This window comes from Theobroma cacao, chromosome 1 (assembly GCF_053813885.1).
Source record: "Theobroma cacao isolate CCN51 chromosome 1, ASM5381388v1, whole genome shotgun sequence".
Lineage (NCBI taxonomy): Eukaryota > Viridiplantae > Streptophyta > Magnoliopsida > Malvales > Malvaceae > Theobroma > Theobroma cacao.
In genome coordinates this window covers 27,714,555-27,731,345 of record NC_142639.1, presented here as the reverse complement: position 1 = coordinate 27,731,345, position 16,791 = coordinate 27,714,555, and the positions used below count along the sequence as shown (strand labels likewise).

General features: G+C 34.4%; 1 protein-coding gene across 2 annotated transcripts; it reads left to right on the top strand.

Annotated features, from left to right (window-relative positions):
* Positions 1–7,842: 7,842 nt before the first annotated feature.
* LOC18612941 (SNARE associated Golgi protein family) lies at positions 7,843–15,163 on the top strand. 2 transcript variants are annotated; one of them, XM_018114343.2, is made up of 3 exons: positions 7,843–8,327; positions 14,496–14,790; positions 14,897–15,163. In XM_018114343.2, exons 1-3 carry the CDS (start codon positions 8,008–8,010, stop codon positions 14,969–14,971), a joined length of 690 nt encoding a protein of 229 aa, XP_017969832.2. In that variant the 5' UTR covers positions 7,843–8,007; the 3' UTR covers positions 14,972–15,163. The 2 variants fall into 2 exon arrangements, with proteins under 2 accessions (XP_017969832.2, XP_017969831.2); XM_018114342.2 differs by having other exon boundaries at positions 7,845–8,327; positions 14,496–15,163.
* The last annotated feature ends 1,628 nt before the right edge of the window (positions 15,164–16,791 follow it).

Sequence of the window (16,791 nt, the reverse complement as noted above, 5' to 3'; positions counted from 1 at the left end):
ATTAAGAGTGGTAGGGACTCGAAAACCAAACACTCTTTATGCTAATCCCATGTTTTGGTCATTAAAAGCATGCCAATTCAATATCACTTTAATCCCATGATCTGGTTATTATAATTTATACAAGAAATAGAACATAATAGAAAGGTAATGCCTGATAATGTGCAGCAGATTAACAAAAGGATATGTGGAGAAGGTCCTGTAAACGCACAAGATATAATTTATTCAATTCATTGTATATAAACATTCTTTACTATACGTTTCTGGTGTGAAATCAAATGTGAAAATATTCCCAAATGTTTTTATTGCCTTTCTCTATGTTTACTGATAGAACAAAGACTAATTTTTTCATGATAAACAACAATGTTACTTTACCTATTAGAAAAAATAAACAAATTTAAAAAATTAAGTGTCCACACTATTCGTAAAAATCTCTAGTGCAAAACTTTTCCAAAGGCCTTCAATGGCATTTGCCTTTAAGTTCTAGTCAACCGTACCGATCATCCATTGCATAGTAACGATTACCCAATCTGCGTAACTGAGTGAATCTTTTTATATTGGGGTTTGTTCATTTAATTGATACCTCATCCACGTCCAAGGTTGTTTTTGATGATGCATGTAGTCAAAGTACCCGATCTGGTGGCACATAATGGGAAACAATGTCGTTAGGGGACCTATCTGCTCATCACGAAAGTTGAACCAAATTGCATCTCACCAACCGTACAAGGAGTCAACTAACATCATACTCCATTTCACCAAGTTGAGCTACACTAACACCTAGTGGTTGGTAAAATGGCATGGTACCAAAATCAAGTCCAGCTTATGTTACGGCAACCCCCATGGTGGACTCCCACCCTTTGCATAGTCGAGCAAATGTTCTAGCAAAAGTGCATTCCTTGGCTTGAATGTCTTATCAGTCGATGGAGGGCTTAGTTCACAACTCAGACCCAACAAAATAATTTGTGAATTAAGTTATGCTTAATAGTTAGATGCCATAAACTAAAACCCTAAACATATATTTTAATAATTACAACTCATTAAAATATACTTACATAGAAGTTGTGTCAAGAATGCATATTTTCTGCTTGTATAGTTGTGGATGGTGCTCGCGTGTGCTTACACTTGGCGTTGATGCATGCATCAATGTGTTGGTTGTCCAGCCATTTATCTTGCTTCTCCAAATGGTGGAAAAATTCAAGGTCCTTTTGCCCTTCAATGCCCAGAATGTTAACCCTGCATATATAAAATACCCATGTCAAAAGGTTGGTGGATTCAATAATTTCGAACCGTTAACCTTAATATTGTGTAATGTTATCATTTTACCTAGCTTGCTCATTTTTCATGAAGCACTCATATTTGTCCTTCAATGCATACTTCGCTTTGCACTGAACTAATAGTGGGTTAACGTATGGACTTTGAACATATTTGCTAGCATGCTTACAATTGCATCTTCAACCGGAGGTGGAGGTATAGGTGGAGCCTCAAGAGAAAATGTCAAGCCCAGCTCTACAATATGTTTATTATGCCATTCCTACATAAGAATGCATGTTTGCTTACTTGGGTACCTCGAAAATCGTTAAAGGATAGTATTGTACCAAATTGTACAATTAAGTTAAATTAAGCCTCGAACTAGTTCAAATAGAGATTTTAAGATGAAATTGAGAATTTTAAAACCCCAGAATGACTTAAAATGGTGATTCGGAGTTCGAGGACCGATTTGGAGTCAAATTGAAATTTTCATGACTTAGGGGTAAAATGGTCATTTTGCTACCCGAGGTTAAGATGTGAGTGTTGGATGAAATTTTGACTAAGATTGATCATTTGGAGTATAATTTGAGTTTGAGAAGTGAAGAATTTTAATTTTAATGTTTTTTCGAGGATAAGGGTAAAATAGTCATTTTGCCACATCAGGGGCAAAATTAGAATTTTACACCACCCCACACTTGTCCAGCACATGGATTTTACCCAATATTATCATGGATAATTGAGGAAATTTAAGTGGTGGAGAGAAATTACTTAATGGGTAAGTATGACACATGGACCAATGGAATGGTGACACATGGTAAATTTTTGTCCATTTAATATTTTCCTTTATAAAGCCAATTTGAACTCTTCCACATTCATTCTTATGGTTGGCCAAAGCAAGAACAAAGGAAGAAAAGAAAGAACAAAAACCCTAGAGTGAAAATTCAAGAGAAAATTGGTGGATTTCAAGTAATCAAGTAATCAAAGGTAAAATTTCTTGATTTTGACTTGTGATCTACCTTTCCCATACATTCTTTTGCATTTTCCATGGTTGAATCACATGATTTCATGATGGGTCTTTTGCTGGCCAAACACTTAGAGAGAGATTTTGATGGTTGTTTTGGTTAGATTTTAAGATATTCTAGTATTTTTAGTTTATTGGTGATGTGTAGCATGAAAATCCAGCAAGAAAAATCCATGTTCTTCCATAACCCTCATTGGCCGAATTCTCCATGTGAAATATTGATGATGATTTTGATTTTATTTTAAGTGATTTGGTTAGGAATTAGTGATTTATGGTGTGAGAATCAAGCTTGAAAAATTATATTGTTAGTGAACCCTCCATGGCCGAATTTTCCAAGAGAAAATGTGAGGATGATTTTGCCATATTTCAAGTTATTTAATTTGTGTTTGATGATTTGGAGTATTGGGAGAGAAATGGAATTATTTGGAGTTGAATTAGACGTATTGGCCAATTAATCGGGTGATAGATCGAATTAGGCCAATACCATTTTATTTAGGTACATAATTGAATTTATATTGAACACCGTATTTAGATAGTTACTCGAGTATTTCACATCCCATTTCATGCATTAGTATAGAGTCTGAATTGGTTTTATAACAATTTAGCACAAATGTAGTAAATGGCTTATTGTGCATTATGTCTAGGTGGTGAGCATTCTGACAAAAGTAAAGAGATAGTACCTGAGGATCAAGAATCGGAGTACTCAAAATTCGATTCCCATTACAGTGAGTAACCTTATTATTGTCTTAATTATCTAAAGTATGTTTTTATCTGATTTTGTAATTTTATGGAAAATGTGATTAAATGAAATGATTTTATAAAATTGTCTTGAAATTGAATGATGGTTTTGAAACTGGAGTAATTGGAGACTACTTGCTGTGTTATAAATTATGTTTTGAATTGAATGGCTTATGATAATGTGGGCATGAATGGCTGGATGGGTATTTGTGTTGAAAATGTATAAACTGTTGTTTGCCTTGATAGGCTGGATAATGATATAATTGCCATGTCATGCTATTGAATTTTTATTGTATGGTGGGTTTAGCTTGCTGCAGTGGGCGGGTTCTGTGGACTAGCCTTTTTGAGGGGCACGAAATCCCATTATATTCTTACCTCGATCGGAGAGGCGTGTAGGGTAACTCCCAAGGTATAACTTTAGAGTTCACTTCACTCCAAACCACCACGTGAGGGTGAACTCAACCAACGCCAAGGAACGACTATGTTTTCAAAATAAAAACATGATTTCTGCGTACATGACTTTTTAACAGCCTTGGCGGACTTGGTTGGGATAGCCTCAGGCCAAGGTATCCCTAATAACTGAATATGAGAATGATTTTGGCACTAGCCAAACTTTTCAGGAAATCATAAGCCTCGTTGTTTGTTTTGGGTGAAATGAATCTATTTTATCTTATTAAAATGAGTTCGAAATGCTGTGAATCATTTTTATGCTAATCTATTTTATCTGTCTCCATTTACTCGGCTTTAAATATTTTAGATGGTATTTGTTTATTCACTAGAATTATATAATCTCACCACCCTCATTTCCACTCATTTTAGGCTCAGGATAGTCGGTAGATAGCTCATTTCGTTGAGGGCTACAGTTGGACTTGCATCCTCAAAAATTGTAGATTCATAGTCTTCATTACTTTTAGCCATTCGTGGGCCCACATGTCATTGTTAAATGTTTTGAATACCCAGCTGTGTGTGCTACTGTATGTAGGAATTTATTTTGCTTTAACACTATAAAAAAATTATTTACATAGCGTTCTATAAAAATTGTTTTATGAAAAATTGGAATATTTTATTTATTATTTTTATTTTATTCCATTACCTATAATTTTACTTTAAATGAATGTTTTAGATATCTAAACTTATTTTCGGTTATGAAATGTGTAAATTTCTTTCATATACTACATTTTAGCTGGTTTCGAAATTTTTGAGAAAAATGACCAAAATACCCCTATGTAGTTGAAACTTCTCTTTAACTGTATTTGAATTGAAATTGGTTCATATCACTTTAAAAACATGATTTTACTAACTAATACTCACAAGAGAAGCGAGAAAACTGATGTTAAGCCTTGCGAGGTTTCAATTGGCATTCCGGGTAATGAATGTCTATCAGGACATCGCGACGATTGTCACGGGCTCAATGGGAGTTTCGGGTCATGACAAAAAGTGTGCTCTGAGCATGCTGGGGGGCCTCAGGTGGAGTTAAGATATGAGTAGGATATGAGGTAGGTGTAGTTGGACTATTCGTAGCATGTGGGGCCTTAGGTGGGTCATTTATGCCAGCTGGCTCATCAAGATCAACCCCACTACCGATGCCTTTTTTCTTGCACGCACAATCTTGTTCACCCATAGACTGACTTTACACATTGACAAAAATGAAACACATTAAAACATCAAATACATCCTAAATGCTATAACTCACGCAATGAAAAAAAATAAAAGCTCATACCTCATAATGGTTGAGCAGTCGACAAATAATCCAATCTTCAAACCCTTACATTGACTGCTTAATATCTAACTGCATTGACTACATCTGCAACTGCATCTGCCACTAGATCTCCAACTGTATTGACTGCATATGCATCTACATGTCTCGTTGCACCTCCATCCACATGGACTGCATCAACATCTGTATCTACATCTCCATCTACAGTGACTGAAGGTTCTTATTCCACCGCATCCTTATCCATGTCATCTTGAGCTTTAAGCCTGTATGCATCTGAGGATGCAGCAGCAAGTTGTGCGCTTGATCATCATCAACAGCAACAGGAGCAATAAGAGCCTTAGCAACACTAGAAGCCTCAATGATAGCAAGATGGGCATGAACCTCTTCATCGATGGTGCAACTTCGTTTAACGCCTCGTCTTACTACCTTTTTCTCTTTAGGGTTCATTATCTTCCTCCTTTGCTAGGGAGTGAATTCTACCCGACCTTCCAATTGCCATAATGGAACATATTGCTACTCCTCGGATATATTGACATCAATGTCGACCTCATATGCCTTCAATATCTCTTCCGTAGTTGGCTCCAAGGTCTCAACTGCACGCAACTGCACCTAAACATATATTTCCATTAGGTTGAAAGGTAGTTAACATATGACAAAAAAAATTTAAATAAATTAAAAACAGTATGGTTTCATTCCTCATGTCGCTTTCTCTCTCCAAACCTATAATATTGTTGTGGAAGCCTATGGGCCTCTCATCACAATTCCATTTTAGCATTTTTGGATAAACCTGTCCAGAATGGCGCTGGGATCTAAACTAGCTTTGGATATTAGGAATCGCCTACAACGCCCAAAACTGCACGTCAATTGTAAAACATATTAATTACTTAATAAAATCTTATGCGAACAGAAAAATAAAAAACCTTAAGGTAAGGCACATTACTTGAAATGCCCATACAAATCCATATAGGTGGTAACGTTTCTTTTCTTCCATTCCTAATGCTAGAGATTCGAAGCCCCTCAACATGTAATCAATAGCTAGACTCCATACATAGGTGCCCCATGGGAACGCATTCCACTGGTCAATGTTCTCGACCAGCGACAACAGTCACGGAATCATTACTTGTCTATAGTCTTGACCAAATAAAACATTGTTCGCGATCAAGATGAAGGCAATCTTTGTCGCGTTTCCATCCTGTTAAAACTGCCTTCTCTTAAACATCTCTAAACTCGTTATAGCTTCACCTCGTTCCTCGTTTCCCAATATCGCTTGTGAATTCCTCCAGGGATAACCTTGTAAGGACTGTTAATAACGATCGACATGGTACCAAGCTTCAATCCTGTTACTACGTAAAACTCACGTTTAAAGAGCCGAGCCTTGTTCTTACCTATGACAAACCATAACTCACCCTCGATAACGCTGAGTTGATTGATTTGCACAGCATTAGGTTGTACACGAGACTGACACAAAATAAACTCTTATTTGATTCGATGTTCATCAAATGCCCGAAGCATGTTCTCTTGATTATTTCCAACTCATTTACTTTCTATAGCACCTTACGTATGATGTGCAGTTGTGTCCACTTACAGTGGATGTTAATGCTAACGCTAAAGCCCCACTAGTCCCTCGACAAACAAAGAAAAACTTCCACATTCTCTTGCTCTATTCCTGTTCTGGCCATCTGCAACATAAACAGATAACATTTGTAATTTAGTAAATATGATCAATGAAGATTAAAAAAATAATTACTAGTTCTTACTATGTTTGCATACATAAAACATGATAATTTAAGCACGTGTGAAACATGGATTATTAATTAAATCAACATATACATATTAAAGCATTAAAGTTGAGCCAAAAAGATACAAAATCCACACAATGACGGTCATGTAATGCCATACAGATAAAATTCTTGCAATACCATACATATACCACTCACGCACTTTCATACAGATAACAGTCACATAATGCCTTACAGTAACAGTCACGCAATAACCTACATATAATGGTCATGCAATGCAATACAGATAACAGTCACGTAATGCCCTATCAAGTAGTTATGCAATGACTTACATTCAATCACACAATGAGCTATCAACAAGTCACGCAATGCCAAAAACCCTTAAACGCAATGCCTAAACCAATCACACACACCTTAAGCGATGCCATGCCTAAAACAAGTCATGCATAAGGTTCAACCACTCACACAAACCCTTAATCATGCAATACTTAAACCCCTAAACCCAATTCCTATCAACCAATCATGCATGCCCTATCACCGTTCAAGCCAAAAACTACCAATAATACTAAATTCAAATTTATATTCAACAATTTCAAATAATAAGAATATCAATATGAACAAGCAATATGCCTATGTTTATGCTCAAAAACCATAAATGAAGAACATGAAGAATAAGAATAGTCCTAAACTTTCTCCACATGGTTAAAAATAAAAATATATGCATACCTTTCTCCACAGAATGTGAACTTCCTTTCATTATTCAATATGTGAATTACCTTTATACAAAAAATCACTTCAAAATGCTTATATCAGTATTCAAAATGCTCTACAATTGACTTGATGAGGAATGCTTTTGTGAGAATACCTTATAAGAAGATGCATGGTCTATCGATGAAAACTGAAGAGTTACAAAGCTTGCAAACATACTTGACCTAAACATATGGGTTAGGTTAAGACGCTGAGCCAAACATATAGATCGATTTCATTAAAGATAATTCTATCCTAATTTTATTCTTTTTGATTAAAAATAGTTAAAATTATAAAAATATCTATTTTCAAAATCATCTTATACATAGGGTTTATATTTTAAAAGAACTCAGTGAAAAATTCCCAAAACACGCAAGAATTATTCACCAATAGACACCCACAACCTAAAACTTAAAATGCCCTCCATAATTCATGAAAGGACAAAGACACGTGTTACTTTCCAAAGGGTTTGTAAATTAAAATTATTATAGAGAAAAATTAAGATTAAGATTAAGATAATAATAATAACAATTGTTTTTCTAACAAATAAATAAAAATACAGTTAGTTCATCCAAATATTTAACTTATTAATTGTTATATAATCCTGTTGCTTAAATAATAGGTTCGAATCCTACTCTCCTAATTACAAAAAATTAAAAAAAAAATAAAAATGCAGCTGGGAGAGTTGGCCAGAGAGATTGAAACGGTGGAATTAGTAGTGAAGGTAGAATTAGTCGTAGACGACTAGTATTATAGAGTATTTATTTACAAGAGGGCATTGATTGACAGGAAGGGAAACGATGAAAATGGGGAAATGGTTGAGAATAGGAGCGTTGGTCGGTGCAATCGCTATAGCCAAGCAATATGGAGGGCAATTGGGATTGGGATTGGGATTGGACAAAGATGCCGCTCTCCGCTTGTTCCAGCAATGGTCGGATCGACTGGGGATTTGGGCTATCCCTCTTTATGTTGCCCTCCACACCCTGACTCTTTCCCTCTGCTTGCCCTACGCCGTCTTCTTCGAGGCTGGGGCTTCTTTGCTCTTCGGCTTCTTCCCTGCCGTCCTTTGCGTCTTCTCTGCTAAGCTTCTGGGGGCTTCTCTGTCCTTCTGGATTGGCAGGTCCGTCTCTTAATCTTTTACCACTACAAACCTTTGCACTCTCATAGTCCAATTTATTTATTTATGATGAATTATATCTTTTTTTTTCTGTATAATTTATAATGAATTATATAATTATAATCCTAATCTAGTGTTGACATGCATCTTGCCCTCTTTCTAAGAAGTCCCACTTTTCATCTTTAGATGGTTGCCTGCATTTGCAGTCAGAATTTTGTTTAGTTCCATTTGTGTTCTGTTAACCTTTTCTGATTTCCTTTCAACATTCTGTTTGATCCACATTAATATCTTTGTTGAATGAATACTCTTTATTCATAATGTTGCGCACCACTAAATCAAAATAAGCTTAATAACATAAATTTAGAGCTATCAAAGCTGACCTGAACCCAAAAAAAAAAGAAAAAAAATAGAATAAAGCAATTATCCATTTAATTTATACAAAATTAGATTCAATTTATACAATTATGCATCATAAATAATAGTTATGTTTTATTTTTCCTTTTTTCTTCACTCTTGAGAAATAATAATATAAATAATTAGAATAGATAATAATAACTTAAAACAAAGAATAGCATATAAACTAGAAAAATAATTGAAAATAATTCAGTAAATTTATTTGTGGCATCTACTTTTAAACATTTTTCTTTATTTAAGGTGAAGTAGATATTAGATGATTATCAAAGATAATGACTTAAAATGCAACTGGAAGTGCACTAGATTAGAGAATCTTTTTTCATATCAAATTAGAACAAGTTATCATTATGTATTATTTAATTTCATAGAAAAAATCTCTACTTTTAAAAGTAGCTAAATATAGAGTTAACTATAATTTATATTCAAAATTTCAACAGTCCTAATCTTGGAAAATAAGCAAAACACCAAGTCATATGAAATATCCTAATAATCTCCAAATCTTAAATCTAGAAAAATTACAATTAAGCCTATAGAATGCAAGTAATAAAGTAAAATCTTGAGTCAATTGGCGTGTTTGCATTCTGCATCAACAAGTCATTCAAAACTCAATTAATAGTTTCATGGATCAGAATTTTTTTCTGATTGCAAATATTGATTAAACCCGAATATTGGGGTTTCAATTTGAGAACTATTGAAAAACAAATTATGGACAAAGTTCTGTGGGACATATTTGTGAAGTTTGCTTAGAGTTTGTGGTGGCACATGAAAAATAAGGGATTGGGTTTATGGCCATTGCAGAACCTAGGAGTTAAGGATAGGGTTTTATAATCAGTAAGAGTTTGATTTAGTTGAAATTTGATCTTAAAAGAAGGTTATTTTTGTGCAGAATGGTTGCTTAATTTTCGGGACAGCAGTGAAACTAGACGAAAGTGTTTATGGGTGCTGTTCTTGTGCTACAAACAGTAACCTGAGAACATATACCTAAAAAGGAGGGTAAAGGAGGGAAATTAGAGCACTCACTCACAAACAGTTTAACAATTCTCGATGGCTCAATTTCTTATTACAAATCAATTTTACTCTAGGACTTGCATTGCCAAGATATACACACTGAAATCACTAACTTTTATGTTGTGGACCAAGATTTGTAAAATGGTTGCAATTAGGAAGAAGACTCAATTGATATAAACTAAAGAGTACATTAAAATACTAACAATTCAGACTAAACCCAAAAATAAGCCCTAATGAACCATGACTAAGGCCCATTTCTGGAAGCTCAAAAATGACCAAAATGCCTTGTGCACCAATACTCAATTAAACTATAACTTAATGCTTAATTATCTAGCGAGGACATCTTTCCTTGGACCCAAAAGACTTATTTGTTGGTGAAGGACCCATGATCTTAGCTTGGCTAACTAATTGACATCCAATTAGATATCCCCTTAGAAAAGAACATTATTTTGTTGAGTTTGGATCAATTTAAGACCCTACTATTTTAGCTTTAAGACACAGAATTTAAGGCTCAAAAACAGCTAATAAAGCCTGCTTAAGCTCCCAACCAAGCTTTTCATCGTAGGACATGTGACAAATTAAGGCTTTGGCATTAGAACTAACCTCAGCATGCCCTATAAACACCTTTGGAGGATACTTCCAATGTGCTTCATGATCTCCCCCTGGCCTAGAGCAATTCAGTGGCATCTAGTTTAGAAGCATGGAATCTATCATAATGCACAAGATTATGGTGATGGATTCTTCCCCTATAATTCGACTGCAATGCAAATGTGGATGCCGTTTCTGTTCTTTTGAAAGGTGCTCCTTCTACGAGAGACCATTCATGGTTGCAATATCATCAATCTCTTCCTTCAAGCATTAGGTTGGATGAAGTCTTGTAATAGTGGCAATATCAGATGCTCCATCATCATGACCATGACATGAACTTTGAATAAAGCCTGATTCTACCATTGAACCTTGTTCAATTATGCATTTAAGTCATTTAGCTTTTGTTGGGTTTAATCAACCTTTTATACTGTTAATTTTATTAGCTTAAGACCTAACTGATGCAGAACATGCCATATTTGTTACTTTTTATTGCTAATTTGTAAATAAGTTGGCCAAAAAATTCAAAGGAAAATTGAAGTAACTTTTAAATTTGTCAACTTAATTGTCTATTCATTATGAAGAGAAAAAGGAGAGGCAGGGATAAAAGATTGACCATCAGCAGTCAAACCTTTGGTCAATTTAGCTTGTGTTAGACTTGCTGGAATTTGTTGCTGACTTCCCAATTCTGGTGCTAGCCTAGATGAGGTCTATTGACAGGGTTTAGTGCTCTCCTATTTGGATTTATTGTCAACTGACATTAGATTTTGGTTCGTCGCCCATGGATTTGGCTGGCACTAGACCTAGATGATGCATGCCTGCTACATAAATGCATGCCCTTCACTGCTTCTCACTTTCCTTTTCTCTTAGTCTACCATTACATTTTTTTTTTAATCTCCGAAATGTTAAAACAAAACAAAAAAGTAGCTGAACATAAAGGACCACAAAAAAGTGCTCATGGCTAGAGCAAAAGCTTGCTTTTAAAACCAACAAGTCATATGTTTGGTTGTAAAACACTTCTTTAACTTAAAACAGGTCAAAGACTTTCCATTACCTAGATGATGCATGCCTGCTACATAAATGCATGCCCTTCACTGCTTCTCACTTTCTTTTTCTCTTTGTCTACCATTAAATTTTTTTTTTTTTGATCTCCCAAATGTTTAAGCCAAACCAAAAACTTAGCAGAACATAAAGGACCTCAAAAAACTGCTTACAGCTAGAGCAAAAGCTTGCTTATGTTTGGTTGTCAAACGCTTCTTTAACTTAAAACAGTCAAAGACTTTCCATTACCTAGGTTTTAAGATCATAAATACCACTCAGTCAAAGTACTTTCGGAGAGAAAAGTAAACTCTGATTTTGGGTTTCAAGTTCATAGCTAGGTTTAGAAAACCTTGATGGGAAATAATATCAAGTATGCATTTTCTGAAACTTTTCTTTTCTTGTTTTGGATTTTTATTTACATGGCTGGCTTTTAACATGCCTTTTCTCTTTGCTTTATGTTTATATAGGTTTTCTTAAAGGGGTACTGGAAAAGGAATTATCCCTATTTTGATATTCTGCTTGTATGGTTTCATCCCTAATTTTTTTTTTTTTTGGAAAATGAATTATTGTTCATGACCTATTCTGCCCATCTCTTTTTATAGCAGCTGCTTTTAAGTTCATTGGCACAAACTGCCTGGTGATTAATTTTCAAGAAGGTATTTAGTTTGGAGAAAAGATAAAATATAGGGAAAAAAGGTTGAAAGGTTTTAGTCCTCTCACTAAGAAGGTACTTGAGAGGTCACTAATTCAAAAAGTCATGAAAAATTTTAAACTCAAAATGTAAAAATTAAAATAAAAAATCCTCTTGTCGTGTCAACATTTTTTGATTTATTAAATGCCACCTAAATGCCAACTCACTGATTTTAACAAAGGTTTATCCTAGTTAACATATAATTTCCTTAATTGCCCAAAAGTTTCAAACTTCAGATTGATTGGACCAAATAAAAGTTGGATGGCTTAAACGCACATCTGACACAAGTTAAATAGCTAAATCCTGCTTTATCCTTATTGAGTTAAATTCAATGTTGAAGACCATATCATTAGGCAAGTCAAGGACTTAACCATTCAGGCTAATTTTATGTAGTGTAAGTGACATTGCCTTTCTCCTTATTAAATACACTATCCAAGAAGAATAAACTATGTCCTCCTTTCTGTAACTGATCTCATTATCTCTCTTAATGTTCTTTTTTCTGGTATTCTCAGGTATGTCTATGAAAGCCATATATCAAAATTTGTCATAAAAATCGCAATCTCCCATTATAATGTATTGTGTTCCTTGACATATTCCCTATATATTAGAATATTATTCTCTCAAAGCCAGTTTATTTTTTTGAAGTTGAGTGGAGATTGTTTCTTCTTTTTACTGTCTAGGTTGACTCTTAAGAAAATTTATTTCCTTTCTCATTGGAAAACTTCCTGGCTAACTTTTCATAGTAGCATTCAATTGAATTCTGAACAATGGAAAGATCAAGTGCCGTCCCCTTGTTGATCATGGTTGCATTGTACCTTAAGGAGTGAACCATCAATCCTATATCTTACGTAGGAGAAGGTGCTAACCAAAAAAACTTCCCTAAAGAGTTTCTTATTCCTTGAGATTACTTGCAATGAATGCAAATGCTAAATCATGCCATTCAGCTTATTTGTAATGCATAGAAGTTTGTTTTTAAATGAAGGTGCTAATTTTTATGTTAATTCTAAAACTCAACAAGATTACTTGATCAAAAGCTTCTTAGGCATGATGCCTCTCATGCTACTTTTTGAAAAATTGATTTAATCATGATTATGTGCTACAAATATCTCAAATATTTCCTTTTTAACTTATGAAAGGCTCTAATTGTAGAAGTATGTGATTTATTATTATTTTCTCCTACCCTTTTAAACTAGAGTAGGTGTAAAAATTGTGAGCTAATGCCAAATCACGTTATGAGCATGTCAAAACTCAAGTAAGTTACTTTCCAATTACGCTTAATTACACATTTGCTACACAAACCGTTGTTAAATTGTTGATTTGGAACTTGAAGAAATAAATTCTCAAAGTACTTCAGCTTTCATTCTTATAAACAGATTGCACATCTCGCTAAGTTTGTTAGTCAATTGGATGATGTGGCAAAAAAAAGAAAGCCTATATTAGACACATGGCGCATATTGGCTTTTTTTTTCCACGTTACCCATTATACTAGTGAAGTTAGTGTCATGGCGCATATTGGCTTTTTTTTTCCACGTTACCCATTATGCTAGTGAAGTTAGTGTCATGTGCAAACTAATAGAATCAAAGTTTGAGTACTTAATTGCAATTTTTTAAATTTTAGGCATCAAACCAAATATTTGATCATAGTTTGAATGCTAAATTTGTAAATAACTCTTCCAATTGTATAGCTGATTCTACAAGTAGATTTTCACAAGAATTTACGTTGTGAATTGATCAAAAGTAAAAGTAAAATGCAGTCTTATAAATAATATGTTTTCTAAATGAAAACAAGATACCTGAGAAAACTCTTTATCTGTTTTCCCTTCTCTGTGTAAAGTTCCATTTTGTTTGGATAAGATGTGATTTGTTGTAGTTCAAGTCTTTAATTTGTTGTGCTTTGGTCCACGATGATGGAAAAGAAGGGACATCTTTAGTCAAATATACTTGAAACGTTATAGAAAAATGGGTGAATTGAAAGGGGGAAAGGAAAGTAAATTTGTTACTAAAATATATCGATGTACTTCCCAGAAGTTAAGGCATAACAAATTGAGGGGAAATTGCAAGTGTTGTTTGCAATGGGAATGTTAATTTGAAGGGCATAGCTTAAAGAGCAGGACTCCCAAGTCACATCTTTTTCTGTCTAGCTATGTTCATTGAAAGAATGTCAAGAGGTAATCCTAGTTAGTGAATTGATTGTAAGTGAAGCAACTTTGAATCCAAAAATCAAGCCAACTTTGACCTGATTTTACTGGATATTCACAGAACCAAAATTTAGTTTGTGTACCTGGAATCTGCCTACTCATTCTTCTTAGGATTTTCAACCTGATGCTATATTTGTTTTTTTGTCGTTTTTAGATCTATATATTATTATTCCTTTCTTTTTTGGTATTTTCAATTACCTTTAAGAACCATTTTGGTATCGTCAATTTGTTCAGGCTGGTTTTCAGAAGTTCAAGTTCTGCAATGGACTGGGTCCAGAGAAACAAATACTTCCATCTCCTTTCCCAAGGAGTCGAACGTGATGGTTGGAAATTTGTCCTTCTTGCACGATTCTCTCCCATACCTTCGTATGTCATCAATTATGCTCTAGCTGCCACAAAAGTTGGATTTGTAGTGGATTTTCTGCTTCCTACTGTTATTGGCTGTCTGCCAATGATCTTGCAGAACACTTCCATCGGCAGCCTTGCTGGTGCTGCTGTTGCGTCAGCATCTCCCTCTGAGAAATCAGTGGTTTGGTCTTATATTTTGCCTATACTTGGGGTTGTATCAAGCATTCTTATTTCATTGAAGATCAAAAAGTATTCTACTGATATTACCTTGGCCGAATCTTCTTCAGGTGATCACATTAACAGCTCTAATATGGTTGACTCATGTCATTGTTGTAATGGTGGAGAAGGAAGCAATGGCCTGAAGAAAAGCCAATAATAGATATATATTACAACTATATTATAATTATTTTTGTTCATTTGGTACAATTATTCTTCTTTTGGCCTTTGGCATCATTCATTGTTCACATCTGTGGGCAAGGTAATTTCTTGTTATTTTTGTGTGATGTCTCTTTGAAGGTTCTGACTCGTGTTGACCCTCTTCATCTTTTTTTTTTTTTCATGAAAGATTCTGTGGCACTACTAGATTTTATCAGAAGCTTAATTAGAAGATTCAGAAGTTTTGGAAAATGAAATGAGTGACATTGATGATAAAATAATGTCCATGGAGTGAACTTATTAAATCATTTCAAGTTTTACTATGTCTATACTTAAACTTGATGAGGGTGTATGCATGTGGGCATCGTTCGGCAGATTAGGGAAGAAAGACCAAGGCAAATACAGGTTTGGGCACCATGCATCCACAACCGGTCCCACTTGGTGCACCAAGCCCTCTGCATAGTATTCATTTCAACGGTCTCGTCTGTGTCTGCGTGTGTGTGTGTGTGTATGACCAGTGTGCTTAAAATGTAACTGGCTGAGTGACATTTGGTTATCAGTTCCCTTTGCTTCTACCATGTCAAGGGCCAGTTTAATAATAGTCACTGAAATTCTTCTCTGGCTAGTCTATTAAGGGTGTCGTTTGGTGCAAAACATTATAAAATATGATAAACAAAGTGGATTGAATTAGATGATATTATCTTATTTGGTCTTTGGTGTACGTATGCAAAAATAAAAGCAAGATATGGTGATTTTTATCCGACACCATGTTTGACTTAAGATGTGTATATGCATTGATTAAATGTAAGATAAAATGATTTTTTCTTTCATTGGACAAAATTATCCTATCTTACAATGTAATTGTAGATAATTGTGACCAAGTACAAATTTTTTTTAATATTCGCATCTTTTACTAATCATGCCGTAGTTGTCGGGTTCTGGAAAGCAGCCGACCGTGATAAGATTATCTATAGTGGGTTTAGAAGGAAAAACCTAACATCACTGCAGGATCAAGTTCCAAAGCCCTGTCTGGTCATTGACGATTGTGTAAATTTTCCCAGAGTTGGCACCACTGGTTCAAGCTTGTAAAACCATTACCTCAAACAAGACATTGAAGGGTAAACTTGCCTAGAATATTTATTAAGCTACATATGCTATGAATTTTTTTTTTCCAAATATTTTCCAGAGTAAAAGTGAAAAAAACAACAATAAAAAGACAAGAAAACAATACCAGACTTATTCTCCCTTCTGTTCAATAGATAGCACGAAATGTTGTAATTTTTTTGTCGAAACCAAATGTAACAACACCACGTTCGATTTTGTTAGAAAACTAGAGAGAAACTTACTGCTAGAGACTATCTTATATAGTGTGAGAACATTAATCGAATTCGGAATCTGATAGTTTCCCGATAAAAACTGCAACGAATTCGACTAGAAATAATAAGGAAAAGAAAACTAAGATGGGAAGAGAAGGGAAAAAGCCATTTGAATCAGAAACCAAAACCAACCACAAAAATAAAATAGAAAAAGGAGAAAGAAGAAGGCAACATGACTCAAGAAAATCAAGAAAAGAAAATAATTATTTAATTCTAACCTCATGCGTGGTCTTAAATTCTAAAAATAAAATTTAAGTAAACTTATAAATCACATATCCATGTTTCTAACTCAAAACACATATTTAATAAGTGACGAAAAACTCATATTTATATATTCAAAATTTATCTCATTTTTTACTGATGTGGGATCTGTAACATTTTACCCTACTCAATTGTGCAACATCCTATTTCACTAGCTCTCATGGGAGCCT